The sequence below is a fragment of the Caloenas nicobarica genome, chromosome 13 (genome assembly GCF_036013445.1).
Source record: "Caloenas nicobarica isolate bCalNic1 chromosome 13, bCalNic1.hap1, whole genome shotgun sequence".
NCBI classification, from domain to species: Eukaryota; Metazoa; Chordata; class Aves; order Columbiformes; family Columbidae; genus Caloenas; species Caloenas nicobarica.
Window position 1 is genome coordinate 16309278 of NC_088257.1, and position 22223 is coordinate 16331500.

Consider the following 22223-nt stretch of genomic DNA (forward strand, 5'->3'; position numbering starts at 1 on the left):
TGAACATAAACTGGCATCATCACTGGGGATGCTCCTGCAGAGCAGAATAAAATCAGAATAGAAAATTCCTTTTCTTCTTGACTATCAAGTAAAAGGATTTGCTTTAAAATACATTCTGGGTCCAGTTTTCATGGCTTTCTAATACCAATATATAGGTTTCCTCTGCCTGCTCCTTGTCCATGGTATTATGACACGTCCTTGTTTATAATACAGTCGAACCTCAAATGTACTCATTTGCGGTTCAGTTTGCTTCATTTATCAGGATACTTCTATAATACCAGAAAAAAAAAAAAGTCCATATTTCGTTTGGTGTAATATTAGCATATCTTTTCCCTCTTTTTTCCAACATTTTCAAGGCAAATTTGGTCTTTAAACATGGAAAGAGAGGTCTTTCATTGTCTTTCAAGTATGAGGAAAGCTACCATATTCACTGCAGTATGTAAGAAAAGATTTTTTTTTTCCTACAAGATAACATCAAATATTGAAGTTAGTTTTAGAAGCACATGAAAAGTAAGAATTTAAACAGGTTTACCCTTAGAAATGTGGGGAATCCTTGGCCATAATACCCAACAGCAAAATAGTCTGGTTTAGGTCTCAGAATTTTCATGATGTTTTCGTAGAACTTTGCTTGTTGAATCTGAAAGGAAAACCAACCACAATTACTTGTTTGGCTTTTTCCCATTTATTTTTTGACCTGTACAGTAGTAGTACACTAAGTACTACAGTTATTGGTGAATATGCAAGAGCTATACGTTATCAGCCAGTAAGCTATAGCAGTAACAGTTAGCATGCACATGACGCTGCTGTGGTTCATTAAATATTGTTGACATTTATATGCAAATATAACACATAGCTAAATGTGTATGGCTTCAACTTTAATTATTTGACCTCAGAATCAGGCTTGTCCTTAATGTACTAGCATTAAAAAAAAAAAAAAGGGCAAACACCAAATTCATACTTGGCACTTTAAACACTTAACGGATAGCATTACTGAAAAACTCCTTGCCTCAAATATATGGATCCATACCTCAGAAACTTAAATGGTATTGGCAAAAATATTGTCTCTATATTTTTGTTGATGATAAAAGCAAAACTGATGGTGAGGAAAATAAGCTTTCTTTATACACAAGACTGTTCAAGAACAGCACATTTTGATTCCCATGGTTTCTTTGTTAAAAATCATGCAAGTGTAGAATCTTGGGGTTGGAAATAAAGAAGGCAAGGTATGTGGGGGAGTGGATTCTTTTTAGAGTAATTCAAATTTAATGAAAACAAATAATCAAACATTTCATCGTCTTTTAAATTTTTCCTTCTGGCCTTTGGACCTAGTTCTAATTCCTTGTGATGTATTACTTCCAAGTCCCTGATTAGGACAGAATTCTCTAGGTTTGTCAAGATTCCAGTTCCTAAAACTTAAAGAAAAAATTAAGGGAAAAAAATGCATCCAGGTGCTTTTTCTACCCTAAAGCAGTACAAAGGCCTCAAAAACCTGTTATATTTCTTTTACACATGGCCTTTAAATTGTGCTAAGTGAGCATATGTTTATACCATCTATAGAAATTTCAAAATATCTCAACAAGCAGATGTCTGTGCAACTTTAACAAGCAGTTCTTTATGAATCTCTACCACCGGATTGTTACAATAAAAAATAGCAACTCTTGACAAATGAATTAAGAATCAATTGTAGACAACAAGCTCATAAGTAGCCCTATCGTTTGATAGCTCAAAAGTACTCATTTCTGTGACTGAAATAATTTGAAGACCTGTATATAATCTTACCAGGTTTTGACTTAGTAGTTCATAGTCAAAAACTTCTTTTTCATACTGCTCTGCAAGTTCTTTGCATAGAGATATGGCTTCTTCCCACATCTGCAATGCAACCACATATCAACAAAGTAAATCCAGTACCAACAAATAAGTTTTTTAATGCATCACTGCTTAACTACAGTTTTATTGATTATGCTAACTTTAAATTCCAGTCATATATTAACTGCACATTTGGAATGGAAGACTCAAGGCAATCATAAACTTTAGGAAAGCAGATTAATGTAGAAAATAAAAGTGTTTTATGGTTCATTATAGAAAGGAATAAGTAAAACTACTTTATGTTTACAATAAGATAATAAAAAATCACCTAGCCTTGCAAATAGATTAAAATAGTGAATCACTAAGGTGCATAACATCCAGAATAGAGCAGTGTATGAAGGGACTGCCACTTGCCTCTCTTGAAAACATGCACACTTCATCTCATAAGAAATTCTGAAGCGTACATAATCATAGGTAACCTTGTATGCGACAGCTCTCCTGGTCAGCAAAAAAAAAAAAAAAAAAAATCACCAGGCTTAGACTTAAATTGCCCCTTGTCCAGAGTAGCAGCTTGTTCCTTTCCACACAACTTGATAGCTACCTCTGCAAATGACTGTGAGGAATTACAGAGCTGCATTGGAAAGACAAGGACAGTTCTTCCCATCTGCTATAGGCACTTAATGTGTGCAGCACAGAAGTGGTCTTAAAGCAGATAGAAACTCCCTCTCTTGAGGATATTTCTCAAATTCTGTCAGTCTTCTAATCTATTCAGAATAAAGGAGACAAAGGGGAGTTTCTGAGCGGGATTCTCTACAGATGTGAGGACACAGGAGGTCACACATGTTGTGACCACTTGTACCCGGCGCCACGGACTCCCCAGGCTGGGTAGGTCTGAACGCGACGTTGTGTTCAGCTGCTGCAAACCGGCTCTGGTCTGTCTGGGGAGAACCCAAACGCCACAAGTCAGGAGGACTTGAATATTGCAATAGAGTGGGTGGGGACTGCCACACCGCAGTTCCTTCAGATGCCAACAAAAAGCCCTGAGATTATAAATAGCACTGCGTTTTCCTGCACAGTGCTGAACGACCAGAAACTTTCTGTCCTCTGAATTACAGAAGGGACTTTGGTGAGGGAGTTTTACCTTTCTTTTGCAAGAGGCAGTAACGAATTGCCTTCCCCCTTCATACCTTTGGCTGCAGCTAACAAGACATAATGACTTAAAGGCCTTATTGGGTCATAAGATTCGTCACCCAGCACTGCAGATTTTTTCCCTGCTTTCTAGGCTTTTGCTTTATTTCCAAAAATCTCAGCTCTGTCATTCTATTGACAGGCAATTTTATTAACAGATTTTTTTAAAGCTGAGCTAAACCCAGGTACTGAACATTGAACTACTACATTTGGAGTTTGGGATCCAATTCTCAGACTTCTCTGAAACAAATATGTCCATTTTGAATTTTATTTTTTGGGGGGGTGGGGAAGATAATGACCAAATGGCTCAGAAATGCAATCTGTATAGCCCGTATTTTTTTCCTACTAAAGGAAAGTACATTCAATGATTTTTATTATTTTATTACCGCCTGACAGAGAAGCTTGTGACCAGTATAAACATTAGCTCTCTTTATTTGTGAATGTGGTTATTGCAAAAATATGCTCACATAGAACAGATATCCTCTGTGAATAAGCCTTCAGGACACAATTTTTACTTGACCCACATTTCAAAGAGGATTTCCTACACAAACTTCTTATACAGATCTTATTCATTTAATACTGCTATACAAAGTAACAGTAAAAAGAGCTGTGGCATGGGGAAGAACTCTACAGACCTACCTTTCCTTTATCAAAGTATTCTATGATCTTCTCATACAAATTCTCTTTCAAGTGTCGATAGGTCTGTGAACACTGGAACTCTGTTGACATGACCTGGGGCACACACTGTTCATCTGACCACTGAGAACAACACCACATAAAAAACCCAGATGAAAAAGTTGTTTTTGCTACAGTATTTAGTTTCACCATTATGTGGCTTTTAATCACCTACTGAAAATACAGTTTCAACAATTATAGTTAAATTTGTATGACCTACTGCAGTAAATCAGAAAGTAAGACAATCACTTTTTAATTTACAAATTTGAAAATCTCAAAAGCTTATTTATGTATTGAGTTCAGAAATTCTAACCTTCAAGAGCCACGTATGGAGAAGAAGGGTATATGCTGCTTCAGTGTAGTTCTCACAATCTAAATGAAGGTCTCGCAGCTTATACAAATACCTTTTAGAGGAGAGAACAAGAATTAGACCAGATATTGACATGACTGGAATATTAAGTGTTAAAAAAGTCCTAGAAAAACTCTGTAATGTAGACTTCATAGATGTCATGCAGTCACTAGCCAAAGAGTCTTTAAGGACACACTGGAAGGGGTTAAAGCTCTGTGCTCTTGTTCAGACTTCTCTGTGTTTTCTTTGCTGAGATATTGTGCACAAAAGGAGGAGAAAGAGCCAAACTCCTCCTGTGAGCTGCTGCCAGCTGCACCTCTGAGAGGAAGAACCAGACTCAAGCTCTGAGTCAGACCTCCGAGCCGTTATTCCCAGCTGTTACTCATGATACCTTCCTTTCTCTGCAGCACTTTTCATTCAATTGCATGTAAACACGTTCCATATAAATAGACGTAAGCACAACAGATAACACAAGGTAAAGCAGAAACTGGAAAACACCAGCCTAGAAAGACAGAGCAAGTCCCTGTACAACTGGGAAGGTGGGAAGGGCAGAAGAATTTTTCTACGTGAGACGTTGCCAGTGTTCTTGATCCCTGGGGCAGCTTTACTGCTACCGGCACAACCAGTGCCCATCATGTGGCTCAAGACAGGTTTTCCAGCAGCCAGAAAGAAAAAACGCATCCTACCCTGACACACATCAGGCGTTTGGACACGGGAACTCTGACACCTTGCTGCATGACGTTAACATCCCAGTTGCCAGTCCAACTGGAAACGTGTCCCCCATGCAATGCCCCCAGAGGGAGCGCTGTTTCTCCCTGGCCCCTCCAGCTCACAGCTCCTGATCCAGCTCTGCATTGCCTTCAGGGCTCAGCACTGCACTGACCGAGGTGCAGGTGGTTCTGCGGGTGTTGCAGAATGAGAGGCAGCAAACAGCAAGCTTTTGAACAGCAAGATTTGCTCCAGCTCATATGCAAAACTGTTGGAGACAGTAAGAGGCCCTGTCACATCTGAAAGAATTTGCCAGTACAGCTATAGCTCTTACAGAAAAACACCTTTCTAGTAATTCTGCACTGCATGTAGTGTTGCATATTTAAAGAGACTTGGCAGACTGCACAATTCTACAAAACTCTAGTGTTTTTTCTACCATTCTAAATTTATGACACACCCTCCCTCAAACCTCAAATCTAGCTGTATTTTCTTTCTTTAAAACAATAGATAATGAATGTTGAGTGATCAACTAAAAGCTGATCCTTTGAGGAAAAAAAGTGCTGCTGCTGAATACATATGATTGATTCCAAATCGCTGAAGGTTAAGCAAACAATGGAGTAAGAATGTAAACAATGCCAGGGCTACAACAGCATCACTGTGGACAGTAAGCTAACATTAACTAACAGATATTCAAGTACAATAATAAAACCAAAATACATAAGAAAATATTATCCCCCTCTCCAAAACAGATCTGACAGAACAACTGCCATACCTGATATACATCTCTTCACGGTTAATGTCCTTGTAGAAATTCTAGGGACACAAACATTTAAAAGTTATCTCCTAATGTCTTTTATTAAAACACAAGAAAAAAAAAATATGCTGAGATTTTGCTTTTCTTGCTAGCTGGACAGCACAAGAAATATTCTTTACAGACTACCTTAAGTTTAAACCTGGCGTTACTGCTTCAATTAATATTTTAATTATTTATTAGTATGTGTTATTATTATTCTACATGGATATAGTTCTCCTAGCTCACTAAGGAAATCATTAGTGAAAGTTTTTCTGTTGGAGAAGAGGAAAACATGATTATTCCAATACATTAACATGCATTAACATAAACTACATGATTTGGTACACTTGATGGCCAGAAAAGCAGGTGGTATTTATTGAGGTTGATATGTAACACTGCTGTGCAAAACCTCTGAAGGGGCTAATTCCAGGAATAAAGCTCATTTTTGTCACCGTAACACTTCTGCAGGTATATGAGTTACAGGCTGTGCAAAATGTATGACGAGAATTGTCTCCTGAAGAGCTGCAGAAATTTATACCACATGGCACAGCGATTACTGAGGAGCAGAGTATGTGATTACAACACATATTAATCATGTTCTCTTTCCAGCCTTCAAAGTTGATGAAAGTTCCTCTTCAGCTTAGAGTAATCTCTAGATGAGATATGCTCATTACAAAATTGGAAGAGAAAAAAAGACAGGGTGGCCTAGAACCAGATCAGAGTCTCAAATCTTGGCAACGTACTGCAAGCGTAACTTGCAGATTTCTTTCCCAGATTTAAAACCCCTAGTTGTTGAGTTGCTAAAGCAGCAAGTGGGTCAGTTCTTCATGCAAAACTTGACTCTGGCAAAAGCCCACTGGTAGGTTAAGCCTATCAAAAGGTAAAGGCACGTGACCGATAGAGTTCCTTATTTACGCACAGAATCAAAGTGGAAAACATAAAACCAAAAGCACTGACCTGAGTGGACGTTGCTTTCAGGTTTGTGCATATATCCATGCAAACAGATACAAAAATCTCTTGCCTCAGAGTTTAAATCACTACTGAGCATTGTCGACCACTCCTGTCCCCAGGAAGATTTACCTTCATCTTCAGTAAATGGATTCTGAAGTTCTTCCCAATTCTCACACAAGGATCACAAGCAAGAACATACCAGTAAGTTGACAGTGCAGCTCATGCGATTGTCCTTGCTTTCATCATTCATCACCGTTCGGTAATCCAGCAGTTTCTCCAAGAGGCCTTTAACCAGGCTGACAAAACCTTCAACCAAGGTACAAATGCCGGGATACTGACATGCGCATTCTGTAAGACTGCAAAGATGAGAAAATGTTTTTACAATACTGTGAAAAGTGGTGGTCCAGCAACTGAAAAACTGTTTGGATCTGAAGGGAAATACTGAATTGGGGCTAAAGCAACTGCAGAACGCACTGGAAATTCCCTTTGTGGGCTAGTAGTTTAGGTATCTAGAAGACAGATAGGATATATATCAAAAGGATAAACATTAAATGTTTACTTTTCCTGTCTGAAAATTACTTAAAATTCAAGGGTATACCCACAACTTCAGAAGGGAGCAACCTGCACCTGTGATATGACAAACTCAAGTCTTTGGAACGCCACACTATTGCAATAAACATTACACCTTCCTTTCCTCTATTGCTGTACAACATAAAATGCAATAATTATTTCCTTCTCTTCATACAGTTACGTGCGAGTAGAAAGCTCAAACTAACATAAATTTTCAGTCAAAAAAGACATTCATGAACAAGATCTCACCAGAACAATTTGCTCTTGAGAAATAAGCAAAAACGAACAAACTTTCTGCAGATTGAAAAAGCAGTTATTTTTCTTCTGACAAAAATATAGAAAAGTGAGTTTTATACATCGTCATCAGATTCCAATCTACATTAACAAAAGATTAGCATATGTTGTTTCTATAAAGCACTGAAGCGATTTAGGAGTAGGTATTTCACGTTACTATCATAGCTTCGTTTTCAAAGTTTGACTGTTGAAACATTATAAAGTGATTACCAGCATCTCATTAAGGATTATTTTCTTTCTTTGGTTAAGAACTTCTCCTTAGCATTCTGGTTTTGCATTGGGATTCCATCTGACAAACCACATTTTTTTGTATACGTTGACCAAAACACAAGCTTTTGCTAGGTCTCAGCCAGGATACAGTACAGAACTCCAGTCACTGAAGACAGACGAACTGGAGTACACATAGATGAGAACTACAACATGAACAGGAGAGAGGAAGACCCGTGTCATGGGGGAAGATTTAAAAAGTAGTCTTCCTGAGCTTTATACAATAATCCAAATAAAAAGTACTCCTAAAACTTTAGATTTTTTTTTTTTCCCCCCCGGGAGGAAGCAAGAAAGTTCTGAATTTTTAAATAGAGTTTGCAAAAAATAGAAGTTTTAGAATATAAAAATATTTTCAATAAAGCTTGAGAAAACAACTGCATCACACAGGCCACTGCGATGATGGGGAACTGGAAAGCTTCCAAACGCTCTTTTCTGTTCTGCCTACATCAGTAACTAAAACATGCCAGAACTCCTGAGCCGGAGGACGAGCGGCACAGCTTGGGTGTGGAGAAGTTCCCAGCAACCAGCCAGTGGGGTAAGTGGTGACTACAGAGGGGAGCAGCAGCACGCAAGACACTCACTGACTGCTGCTCAATATCTGCTTTCAGGTGGCAACTGGAACTCTGCAGAAACGTGGACAGTTACAGGAAATGAGTTGATGAAAATATGACCATATGAACAAGTCTGGAGCCCAGTTTAACTGGGTCTCTATCTAGTTGGAACAGGGAGTTGGGGATAGAGGCTTGAAATCCCTGCTTTGAAAGGTGTGAAGTAGGAAGATTTACTAACAAACAAACGCAAGCCCAGAAGAGAACAGGGTCCTGCCGCAGACAAATCACCAGCTTCTGCTTCAGCTGTCCCTCTACAGGCGTAATTAAACAGCTTCAAGGATGGAACAAAAAATCTTATCTGGAAATAATATGAAGTGACATCCTTAGAAATGTGGCCCCCTTGAACTTGAAGTCTTGTAGAACACGGCAGAGTATCAAGGGGGAAAAAACAGATATGTCAAAGAAAGGAGGATACCTTGGAAAGGCAGGAAGATCAAACGCTATATAGAATGATGAGACTATTTAACTGCCACTGCTGAAAGGTGGGGTTTAACTTGATGGGTACCAGTTCTCCAGAAAAATATTTGAATGCAAGAGTAAACTGTGAACAAGACAAGCAAACAATGTCACACGGCTCAGAAAAAGTAAACTTGAAAGAGTCTCATACATGAGATCCGAAGGAAGCTTTTCTCTTCGCATTGATGAAGTCTCAGCTTGAATACTCTCTCCAGCTTTAAGGCAACATAGTATTTCAAAATAGATGTAGACATTGTAGCAATGTCCAGAAAACATTGCATGTGATAAACTGAAATATTGGGTTGTTCCCCCTTAAGAGAAGACTGAAGGAAACTTGACAGCAACTTTCAAATTTGTCAAAAGCTGCGGCAAAGAGAAACAGAATAGATGATTCTTTATGTCCCCTGTGGGTAAAACAAGCAATAATTGGCTTAAACTGAGGCAAGGCAGATTTAGTATGGATATTTGGAAAAAAACCTTACTAGCAGCAAGGAAAGTTTAGCACTGCAATAAACGTCTACTGTGTCAGCCAAATCCCCAGTATTGGAGATGATGAATTGTAGCAACAGTTCAGCCAGGCTTAGCGGCCCAGGCTTGGCAGCAGTGTGATTAGGAAATCTCTGTACTTGCAAGGCCTCGTTGTGGTCATACCAAAAGCCAGTCTGAGCACCTCTGCAGCACCTCTTCAGGTCTACTGAAACAGTATGCTATTTCCAGTCCCTTCATAAAAACAGCTGTGAAGATTCTATTTTATTTTTAAGCGAGGTTACTGACTTGAGAAGTGGGAATAATAAGATAATGACACATCCTCTGGGCATTTATTCTCATGCGCTACTTACATGGACTCAAACAGCTGCATGTAGTGTTCATCCCCTCGCCCGCCTTCCACCTCATGGTCCAACTTCAAAATTATTTCATTTTCAAACTAATAAAGAAAGAAAAATCAAACCACTGAGCTGATATGCAGAGGTCAAACACATTTCAATATGGCATCAAAAGAATATCTTTGTAAAGTTATATCACGTATTTCCCAGGGTTCAATGCTTGAATATATTCCAGTGAATAATGCACATCTGACTATCTCCAGATACCTGTTCCTCAGTACAAACTGATAAAATAACCTGAGGAAACAGGCTTAACAGTGTCTTTGTTATGGGTTTTCATAGAACATCTCTAATTTGAAATGCAGGATTTCAGAGTAAATAGAATCTCTTTCACCCAGATAAAATATGAACAATCCTACAGTATTCAATAGCTTATTTCTTAGTCCTACGGTCTGCAATTGCTATTTGTTAGGTCTATCTAGACCTAATTAGGAAACAGTGGCATATAAACAAAGACAGCAAACAAGCTATTTTTGTAGTTAAACACATTTTTTTCCCCTCTACTGCATCATTTCTTCGGTTTTACTTTACAGTTAGGACACCACATCATTTGGAGCCATTAGCAGCCTTATTTCCCTACTTGTAAGGTCCAAAAGTACTTTGTTCCCCTCTCTGAATGGAAAACTAATCTCCGCAGCCTGTGTGCATACAAAGAGAGAAAAGCTGTTGATATTTCTCCACTGGTCACATCTTGTCAGCTGTCACTAATCAGCCAACTCTTAAAACTCCAAGGCTTCCAGGTCTCCTTTTCTTCTGAACTGAGCTTACAGAGCAGCACTGCACCCCAGGCTGCAGAGTCACCCCGGAAACTCCAACTTAACCACTGGGCCCAGTCATTCCCATCATGACTTTCTCAAACCTGGGTATCCAAAGATGTCATCTATACTGTTTACTTGCTGTTCCTGGTACACCCTGTAACAATCTCTCATATACGGTTCAGGTAGTTTTACATAATTAAGCAAAGGCGCAATGTCTCATGACATTCAGAAAAAGATAAAGCCTATTTTCAAAGTTTGTCGCACTGGTAAAGAAAAAGTTAGCTAAGAAACTAATGCTAAACTGAAAAATTTTTGTTACAAACAGGCACGCAAATGATCAGTGACAAGAGCTTGACATCTTTAAAGTGTAATAAACTCCAGCAACATCTCTGTAGAATTTCTAGGTAATATACCATAGTAATATACAATTACTTCTTAAGGAAATGGAAGTACTTGTTGAATTATATTTTAACCCAGTATTTTGCAGGATCATTATATGAAGCCTTAATTATATGAAGCCTCTTTAAATATTATTGTGTTGTTGCAATATAAATATACAAATGTAATTTGTCATTTCAAAGCCTTTACAATACATTACATACAGGCAACGACTTTGTAATTTTAAAGGGTTAATCCAATCCAACATGTTTAGATCAGAATTTTTAATTAGTTTCCATATATTATGCAGGTGCATTCAGGTCTGGGAAATTAAAACCGTGGAAACTATAATACATGCATATGATTTGGTTTTCTTCCTCCCTTTCCAAGCACCTTAAGGCATTAAGATTTGCATGTTCTATAAATGTTCTCAAATAGTTGATACTTATGTATCACACTTGCAAAAGGAATACAAGAAACTATTTTTTTCCCTCACTATAAAATGAAAATTGCCAGTGGAAAATTAAAAAAAAAAAAAAAAAGGAGCTTAAGTCAGTTGGAAATGTACTGAGAGGGTTGCAAGGAAAATATACTCCTTTTAATATTATGCAGAATATTAATTTTTGTACAAAATTACCGGGTGTAGTAGCCTATTGTCCTTCAGATGTGATTGGGAACCAAAAAAAAGAAGCTCAAATAATGAAGCATTTTAAAATAACTTAACTGATATATTAATCTTGGAAAACAGAAGACTAATTAAAATTAATGTAATGTGAAAATAATGCATGGCAGAAAATAATGGAATTCAATAAGCTTAGCAGAAATAAATATTAAAATGTTGCAGATTTTGAGATGTTAAAAACAAACCCACTAAACAGCAGCCAGGCCATTAGCATAATTTTTCCCAAGCTACAAATATGCTGATGTGAAGAAGCAGGTATCGTTTTGCAGCTGTAGGTTGGAAGTTCAGCACAAGCAGGAGCCCAGCAGCAATGGGAATCCTGTCCAGGCAGAGCCATCCTTCCCTTAGCCAGTGTCTGCCGTGACTGCCGGGTCAACGCTTCTGCTCCCTGTTACCTACATCGGTTTGATCTTGTTCTGTGCTCAGCCCTTCCTGAATTCCTTCTTTGCTTCTAAGCCTCTTGCCTGGTAATATTCTTTGATTCTTCATTCTTTAATGTCTCTTTTGACTTGTTGTATGAAAACTCTAGAATTTATAAAAGCATTCCAAGGTTGATCAGCTGGATTCCTAGTTTGGGCTTTCAGCACTGCTGGAAGCTGGGACAAACCCATTCACTAGGTTGCCATTGCCTTTGGGTCTGCCCTGGGAAAGGGAGCGTGACACATGAATCTCAAAGTCTTAGTGCAGCTGGAGTCATTCTTTGTTCTCATCTAACTTACTGTATCATGTTCAGATATCATCATATGAGAAAACAACTTGATACACATTTGTAAAGAATCTGCATAGCTAGAGAATGACAAGGTTTTAAGGCCAACACTTTTTTAAACCTTTCTAATGCGGCTGTCAATGCCTTCTTCATGCAGTCACAACATGTCGCAATCCCCTCACCCCAAGATTTCTACTAAAATCTTTGAGTAAAATTTATATCTATAGATATTTACATAAAAATATATATATTCATAAATATGTATATACATATATACTGGATATTTCATTGTTACATAGAGCACAGGGAGGCAGCAGAAAGGCAAGACTGCTTGTTTATATTGTGTGTTTATTGCCCTATGAAGCAACCACAGACATACTAAAAGTGAAAGACCGCTCATGCCCCACGAGTAAACACACATGCTAGCGAGAGAAGCATGCATAGGAGCACAAATAGGAGACATTCGAGAGAAGCAGGAAGCAAGTCTAAAAGAGACTTTTCCAGTTGCTAAAGTAAAATTTGTGTCCCAGTAAGACGGAGCTTCGGATAAAAGAAACCTTGGCATAGTATTTTCAAGAAGAGGTGGGAAAGATCTACCACCAGGTTCTAGACAAGCCATTATCACAACCAGAGGCACAGAGAAAGCATTAGAAAACTAGAGGATCTTCATTAAAATAATGCTCTATTGCTTACACAGATATAATTATTAAAAGCACTGTAAAAATGACCGAGTTTACTACTGTACTAATAGCAAATTTTCATGTTTGTCTTTCACACAAAATTTCACACAATTTTCAGTATAATAATTCTGTCTTCTCCCTGAAGTGATTCTGTGTAATTGAGAGCTTTGGCAGACTGGGATGCAGATCATCCCATCAGGGAACTGGAAGCCTCCCATGGCAGGAAGAGTTACTATAGTATTTTATATGCGGTACTATCAGATAACTGCAATGCAGTTATATCTCGTCATTTAAAAGTTCAGCCCTGAGCTGAAGAAGCCAAGCCCAAAGCTACGTGTAAGAAAATAATTCTTCCCCTTAGAACACCAAGCAGGTCATGCACATCCTTCGGACTACTGTTGTAGACGGTGCAGTTCTTTCAGATGTAGAGAACATGACATTCTAGCTCAAAACGTGTTACTACATGTAATTCCTTTAAGTAGGTCATAATTAAAACCCTCCACCCAGAAAAATTACTCAGCATTTTTCAAGAACAAAGGCCGAGCATCCCCCACTTTTCTCCAGAATGTTTGATGTCCTTCCTTTTTTTCCTGAGATTTAGTTAATAGGACCAGCAAATGTCAAAGATCACTCATCACACAAACAACAAAAACCAGGTGCAGAAAATGAGGCAATACAGATACACTTCTCTTTTCTCCAGAAAGGGAGAGAGCAATTTCAACCATTTCATATTTCTCTGACCAAGTCAAAACAGCAAAACCACAGCTGTAAATGTGAGAAACCAAAATTGTTTGTATGATCATAATGCAGCACCAGATATGCTTCAAACAGAAATATTTAAACACTTCACAGTGGTCAATGTGATACACTAGAAATTGGGTACAAGTTGTGTGCACACTATACAATGGCATAGAGAGGCAATTTCTCCAGCTCAGCACCAGGTACAGCATATTTTAAGATGACAGAGCAGAAAAGCAGTGTTCATGAAAACATGAACAACCCTGGTTTAAACATGTAGAATGGTGAAAATATTCTGCTGCCTGGCTGAAGGGGAAAACTGAGAAAATACATTGCTGTTTATCATCACTGAGATGCCTACATACAAAAGGTCATCGCAGAATGTGAATTTGCAAACCTGTAGAGTACGCACATGAGAAACATTCCTAGCAGTGTAGGACTAACTGCGCAGAACTGAGCAGCATGTAGCCATCCAGTATTTCAACACAAGCTGGCGGTAAAGGCTTCATCTCTGTGGCACAGTGAACAGGCTCTGGGCTGCTCCTCAAAATACTTGATGACTTCAGATCTCCAAGTCTCCACTGAAGAATTACTTCCTGGAATGCTCTCAGAGAAAGCTATAAATTGTTCAGTAGAAACAGCAATCCCATTTCTGATTTGAGCAGAAGGAAAGGACCACCACACTACTACTGTTTCTTAATTATTTTCAATAGGAGTGTCAAATAAGAGGGAACCTTATTTTTTCTTCAGAGGCCACAAAGAATTTTGGTTTGTTAGGAGTACCAGTACTCTGTGATCCAGAACAATTCTTCATCCACTTGCAGGTTTTGCTGCTCTAATATTAGTGCATTCTCTGTAATTAGCTAACACATTACAGAATGCCTGAGGAGCAGTATGTACTACATCAACACCAAGGAATGAAGAGCTATCATTGAACTACCCAGAAACAAACCAAAAAATTACTCTGGCTTGCCCAGGCTAAAAAATAAGTTTCAATGGCTGAGAATTAATTTTTACGTGTATGTATTATAGTATGTATATTAGTGTATATACGTTTATTGGTAACACAGGTACATGACAGTTTCAAGACAGGGCAATATTGAACAAAAGCATCTAATCCAGTCATTTTCTAGAGTTGAAGTCTGTGGACTTACTGCAGTAGGACAGAAATCTGTGAATAGAGAGCAACTCAAGCACCAGTTAAAAATCATCCACCTCTGAAATCCTTCCTAGCACTTATTCAGCATGTAGAGAATTGATTACTTCTCTAAGTAATAATTTCACAGATGCTGGATCTGAACAAAAAAACCCTCTTCCTAAGCATCTTTCCTGCAGTTTCTCAACAAGCTGCAAAAAAGTCAGTTGCTTGCAGCGAAATAAATAAAAAAGCTGGCAGAAATATAGAACCAAGTTTTAATGTGTCTGTGCCCATACTAAGCCCAGGAAAGGATATTTCTTCTCTAACTTAAGAGTGTGCCTAATTGTCATTGGCACCATTTTGGCTTTAAAACCACCTGCTTATCTATCTAATAGATCCAAGAAGTCTCCACATCTCTGGACACACTTCAAGACCAAAGCACAAAACATAGGATCTGCTAATGGGACGATCTCACATCCTTCTGAAATCCTTACACATAATAAAATTTCAAGAACTGAGAGGAAGAAATATGGGTATTTACAGCAATTATGAATCACGTGTGCCAGAGGAGCTTGCTGCAAACACCCGTTTTCACTCATTTAGTAACCTTGTACAGCTGTTAGCTTGGAAAGGTACCAGACTCCAGAGTTTCCCTAAGAATGAACATGTGCCCTCTCACCCGCCAGGAGGTGGGTGAGCCCGAATCACCCCGTCCCCCAGCACTGCTTTCTGCCACAGCCCGACATACTTGGGAAGGAAAGACGCCATAGAAACTTCCCCAGATTGCTTCAGCAATTGGTGGAACCAATGAGAGATGCTAAATTGAAAATACCAAACAAGAACAGAATGAGTTATTTGCACAAAAATATAAATATAGATGAAATAATCTTTCCTAAGCCAAGTTAAATCCTTAACGTAACTTGAATCCATGTTTCTTTCGATATTTTCATTTACTCTGCAAAGAGCTAATTTTTTTTTTTTTTTAAGTCTTTTCTAGCTTTCAGCCCCAGATTATCAGCTAGAACAAATAGTACTAGTTTGCTCGATGATGTTTCTGTCTTTAGGAAGTCTCAAAAAAAAAAAAAGTACAACCGGATCTTTCAAGGAAAGATGGGTTGTCAACCTTTGGAGCATGGGATTCTTTTAACATCATGTGTCCAACACAGAGGCAACTAGATTCCCTTTGTATTAGAAGGAGAAGAGGATGTATTTGCAGGAGTAATTTTATCCACAGATACTGAATGTAAGTTGGATAAATTGCCTTTCCAAGATTCTCAGCTCTCTGAGCTGGTGGACAGATAGAACCTTGATAGCTAAAATTAGTAGATATTAATGGCTTCCTCTCTACATCTTCAATTAGAGTTAAAACTACAAGCTTATACAACGTTTCTTCTGGGTGAATGGAAGTCACGTGTGCAAAGTCAAAGGAAGGATCGTGAAGAAAATGCCCTATTATGCCATATACCTATGTATCCATTCCGTTCCGTTAAATATATCCGTGTAGTATGTAATTCTTGAGATAACTAGAGGTGGAATTTTTTTTACTCTGGGATTAGTTGACCTCCTAGAAATAGCTAAACAAAATAAAATTCCCCCTTAGTGAATTTAAATAACTTTATATCCTTATTGCACGTATATTCTATGCATAAAGCAGGACACAGCCTCCTGAGCTAGCACCAACATCACGCGTGTGTCCACCCAGAGCAGAGCCCTGCCCCACACCAACGTAACAAAATCAATCTTTTTGGTTAAGTCTATTAAATCACATGGAAGGTACCAGACAAGCTCTACTTCCTGTCTTGTTTGCGCATTGTAAAGACATCTCTATGTGTTTTCCCCTCTCTCATTAGAGAGGATTACATTAGAAGTCAATTCTTTATTGTTAAAATTCAGCAAAATTATGTTTTAATCGAATGTCAATCTAGGCTCCTGAGTGCCTAATGCAGTCTTGAAATAACATGTTATCATTCTCAAAATTTTATAATAAACCTTTAAGGAAATATCCTTTATAATACTAAATGCCAATTTGTATTTCAAAATTGTTCACTAGCAAAAGTTGGATTATATGTGTTTATCAAACAATTTTCCATTCATACTCTTTGCCTTTTCTAATTAAGATGTTAACAATTTTAAGTAATAAAACTTAATGTGCCTTTCCTTTAAAATATATCTTTTAAAATACTTACCAGAATTGCCAAACTGACAGATGCAGGTTTAAGAAATTTATCTTAACTACCTCATCCATGGCAAAGGAGAGAATAAACCCCACAATTCTTGGCCACTAAATGATCACAACTTCTATAGCAGAACATTAGAATCCAATGAGACTCAACTGCTCAATTATGAAATAGTTTTAGGGCCATCTGACAAAAATTACCTCTTATTTTTAAGCTGCAGTAAAATGAATGTCCTTGTTCCTCGGCACTGAAAAAATATCACCTGCAACTTACTTATAGTAGCATAAGAAGTGATTGAGGAGTCACCTAAGTGCCTGGTGTCTTCCAGGCTCCTAAGCTGTTGTTCTCGCTAATCGCTCAGTATGACTGATGAGTTTTCAGGATCTTTGGTCTGTGCAGATCTGTGCATCTCTCCCAAGAGATGAAGTATAAGCCAAGAGCAGGAAAACATTTTTAAGACGGCAAATATAGGACTATTAGGACATGGAGGGAACAGATGCACAGAAGCAAAGCGGCTTTTAATCTTGGCCTTGAACCAGAGACTTTGTACTGTGGAATACAGACCAAAATGGAAATTCCATCTGCTCATTTATTCCACACTTAGTCGACACAGAAATGCCCCACATGATTTAAAGTATTTAACATAGCTGGGTATATGAGTGACATAATTATATTTACTTTCCTATGAATGTCTAAGATATGACTCTTTGTTTGCCACTTACCATTACACAGATTGTTCTAAATTAATTATTTGAGTGACTACAAAGCCTGAATCCCCGATTTTAAATGTGCTGGGAAAGGCGTTGTGCAAACACAGAATAAGGGATGTCTGTGCCCAAAGAGCTCGCAGAGAATGGAAAAGCCAGCTGGGAAAGAAACGGACGGACGCTCACTGCCCAGGCAGGCACAGCAAGATTCAGATGACATTCCCAAATGTCCTGTCCCACCACCCCCATTTCTACTCTCTCTATCGAAAATATTTCACACTTGTGATCTAACAATCCTTTTCAAAATTACTGTCAAAAATATTTTAGGAATGTCAGTTCTTCGTAATTGTTATTTTTATCACAATAAATATTTAGGTAAGTCATTGTTTCCTGAGAAATCGGACAATATATAATTAACTATCCACTGTTACTTTTGTCAGATATTCTGTATTAAAAATTGGAAGTTTTGGCTTACAAATATCTAGGTCACAAGGAAGGGGTATCACAAAAAAATTTAGATTAGAATGGAGCCTTAGAGGTCATTTAATTCTACCTCCTACTTAACCGAGGGTTGACTTCAATGTCATTTCTTCTTGCTCAGAACCTTATTCAGAAAAACTTCGAAAATTTTGATAAAGATCCTGGAACCTCCCTGGGCCCCTAATCCAGTGCCCCATTGCTGTCACTGTGACGCAAGTTTTACTAAAGTCTAACTAAATCGCTCTGGAGAGCCTATATTCACTTGCACAAGAGCTCTTCCTTTTGTTCTTCATATTTTTGATATTACTTTCTGTAAGCAGAAAAGCCCACACAACAGATATTCACCAGAAAAAAACTGACCTCATCATATTTTAATGAATTTTCACACAGAGTATTTTTAATTACCTTTTTGAATTCTCCTGTCCTTTGATATTCACAAAGCATCATGTCAAAGAAAATTGGGATTGTGGCTTTTCGTAGTTCAACTTCTGGAATAAGAGTCATTTCCAAGATGGGGCCAACCATCCCCGGAATAAAGCAAATTTTATTCTGGCCTGAAACAGAAATGCAAATTGTGTAGCAGAAATATTTACAAAAGTACTTCATGTCAGATATTTTCCAATGAAACAAGCAATATGCTGTGGATTCGTTTACAATTAAGCTCATTTGCCTACTCACCAAGTTTGTACCACATGTCACGGATGGCAAAGCCAATTAAACGTCTCATATCTCCATATCTAGAAAAAAAGAAAATATGAAAGGTATCTTTATCATCATTTCACTGCAGAATTAAAGACATAACCTGAAATGTATATTTTTGCTTACTTGTTCTGGATCTTGTTGTATTTTGCGTGGGAAAAGTTTTCAAGCTGTAGTGAATCTTGGGTAATGAAAGCCACAGCCAAATGAAAATAGTTGTTCCACAGCTGTAAATTGAATATAAGGAAATGATAATAGTTTTGAGGAATGCAGGAATAATATTAAACTATGCATAATGCTGAATAATTTATGAAACCAAATGATGCAAGCAACATGAGATTTTTATATTATAAAATGATGTTCATCGTTAGTATTATGCAATTAGCAGAAAAGCAAGAAAGATGAATTTTAATAACAACCACTACACATTTGCTCTTAATAACACAGCAGCTGAATAAATATTCCTAAAAAAGGATTCATATGAGATTCATTACCTAACAGCATTAAACCACGAACCCGAGCAGGACTAGGGAAATACATGACATGCCAGAGAATCTGAACAACCTGGAGCTAAAGGCGCCCAGTGTAATTACACTGGATTTGTGAACTACTTCAAAAGGCATCTACCTTCTTCTCTTTGGATTCTAATTCAACAACAATTTGCGTGAAATTCCAATATATTTTGTTAAGAGCTCTCTACCTGAAATGAAGACAAAATACATCCCTAAATAACTGCTATTAGTACTGAGTCATGTACTTGAACTAGGAGAAAATCCCTTATATTTCCAGTGCACAGCCCTTCATTGCTGAAAGCAAATGGCTTGTTCTCCAGCCAGTCCGAAGGGAGCACTTCTCTCATGTGCTAGAGATGAAAAGGGAAAACAGAAACTTCACTGGGAAACACAAATTCAAGGAAGTAAATACTATTTTCAGAAGCTTCTAAGCAGTCAGCAATAGCTTTAGACACTTTTCGAAACGTTGCTGCATCTAAAAATATGTCTGGTAGGTACCAGTGAGACAGTAGAAAGGCAACAGTAAATGTATTTAGTGGGAATGTAAAGGATGGAAACAAAACATAGAACATGATGAACTACAACCCTGTGTTGTGAACCCACACTAAACAGCCTAGAAATATAATGTTGCATCAAAAACTTAAGTGACCCGTGTCCTTTATAACCTGGAAAACTCTCTTGTGCACAAATAACCAGGAAAAATAAATATTAACACACAGAAACACACACTAAAATACAGACATTTCCTATAATAAATAAAATTCTCAAGCGTCCTCTATAACGTGAAGAAGATCCTGCATTTATTTTATCCTCCCTTTGAGGTCCAAGTCCAGCTCTCCTCCCAGACTTGCTTATTTACAAGCCCTTTGGAGGCTGTTTGTGTCTTTAGGTATTGCTGGGCCAGAGTGCCTGTTCCCCAGCACATACCTGGCCTCACGGAGCATTTCCCTGAGACAATTACTCATCTGGTACATATTGCACCACTCAGAGATGCTCCGGATTCACCCAAACCTATCACAGCCTTATTAAAAACTACATTTGAATATAAGCATTAGCGAGGCAGAAGGGTTTTTTTTCCCCCCCTTAATACAAGCATTTAAATTATGTTCATATCTAATTTTTGACACTATATGAATAGTAGATACTAATTCAGACCATTTTTCCCCAGGATAAATGTTATTTATGCCTTCAAAGTCCTGTTTTCCTGCCTTATCAAAGATTTTAACAGATTAATTTGACCAATTTACAGTTCTCAGTCCCTTGAGAAGCTGTATTTATTGATGTGTAGGGAATACACTTTGCACATGTCAATTACACCAGTAAAATGGAAAATTTCTCAAATTGTTCTGGATTATGGGAAAAAAAATGAAGCCTTGTTACTACAGTTAATGGTCTATTTATTCACTTAATCATTTCCCGTTTGGTGCCACCTTTGTCAGAGACCCATCCTAAAGACTCAATATCCTTATTTATAAAACACATTTCATCCTGTGATGGCTGAAAAGGTATGATCCTTTGTATTTCAATAGCATATTCAAGTTTAGGACTCGCAAGCTTTTCAGTACCAAAACTCACATTAAAACCCCGTGAGGCAAAGTAGTCTCTCAAAAATAAAAAATGGCAAAAGCTGACACAAAGGGATTTTAAAAATGCAAATAAATATGCTTCTGAGACCTGTTTAGCTTTCTCTTAGGGCCACAATAACATCTCAAGATGTTTTGTGTTTGAACATGCCGGTTATCCAGGGTGTTGCAGGGCTGAAGTGAAGCAGCAGAGCGACAGGAGACCGAGCGCTCGTGCTCTGCTTTGCACGATGCTCATGCTCTGCAGCGCTGAGCTGTCACACTGAGCACTGGAGACCAGGCCAGAGCTGGGAACTGACCCTTCTCTGTATCAAAGACTCTTTGCAAACTCCTGCGGAGACGCAGGATCTGACAGGCAGCGGCTGAAGGGGCTGAGCGTGGCACTAACCAGCTGTGTTGAGAGGGCTTCACCTCTGCCAACGCTCCTCGACATAAGGGCTAATGACCTTCCAAGAAGCTCTCTCATTCTGGTTTCTTTTTCAGATAACATGAGGTACCTTCCCCCTAGAAAAAGTGACAGCTGCTGGAGTGGAAAATGTGGAAATAATTTAGTAAGACATTTCTAGCCGTCTCACACGGAAGAGATGGATGGTTTTTCAGGGTAGGTACCAGTGTGAACGCGGCTGGCTCCCCCTTCTCACAGCTGTGAAATCAAAGCCTGTTCTGCACTAACCCCTCCCTTTCGCCATGGTTTGCTCTACAGACATCTTTGCTTAATTCTTTTTGATAATGTAGGAGAAACAGGAAGCCTTTTGAATTTCTGACAAAGCATTGCAGGTACTAAATGTACTCTAGCATTTCACAGAACCTACCAGACAGCATGACCCTTTTATTTCTTTTTTTCTTGAAATATTATGGTGAAAGGAAGCTCAGCCCCTTGAGACCAGCATCCATAATACATTTTAGATAGATACTGGGTTCATTACTTTGATTTTGTAGAGAAATTGCACTCACAAACTTTCTGCGTTGTCTGCAGAATTGCAAACTGTATGTAGTTATCACAGCTATTGAGCTAGGTTAGCCAGAAATAACCTTTTTGAATCTTTAAATAACATTTATAAGACATGATCCATTGATTTCCAGGATACGTGACATTCTCAACATGGGATGATTTCGCCTCAGTAATGTTCTCTTTCACGTACTGGAATACAGTTCTTCATCACTTAAAACTAAATATTTTAAAATTAACATCTATTTTTGCTAGATTTGTGAGCCTTTTGAGTACAAACAATTTTAAATAAATGAATAGCAACTTGTGATTTAAATAAATTGCTTAATTGGATCAACCATAGATACTGAAATTTGATCATGACTTCCACGATCCTGGGAAGATAAATTACTTGATGTATCCATATTTTAATTAGAAAGATATCACAAACTTCCCATGTAAATGCTGCTCCAAGGAAATTAATGAAAAATATTAAAATATATAT

At 38.0% G+C, this 22223-nt stretch overlaps 1 protein-coding gene across 1 annotated transcript in view; it reads right to left on the bottom strand.

Moving 5' to 3' along the window:
* The window catches only part of DOCK2 (dedicator of cytokinesis 2), a 180263-nt gene that overhangs the window by 19190 nt on the left and 138850 nt on the right, over positions 1-22223 (bottom strand). Inside the window, exons 31-40 of the mRNA XM_065644433.1 lie at positions 18822-18922; positions 18675-18733; positions 18402-18550; positions 9508-9593; positions 6670-6826; positions 5499-5539; positions 3983-4073; positions 3634-3753; positions 1780-1869; positions 533-637 (exon numbers count right to left, since the gene is read on the bottom strand). Of these exons, the coding sequence (XP_065500505.1) occupies positions 533-637; positions 1780-1869; positions 3634-3753; positions 3983-4073; positions 5499-5539; positions 6670-6826; positions 9508-9593; positions 18402-18550; positions 18675-18733; positions 18822-18922 (999 nt within the window). The remainder of the gene's footprint in view (positions 1-532; positions 638-1779; positions 1870-3633; positions 3754-3982; positions 4074-5498; positions 5540-6669; positions 6827-9507; positions 9594-18401; positions 18551-18674; positions 18734-18821; positions 18923-22223) is intronic.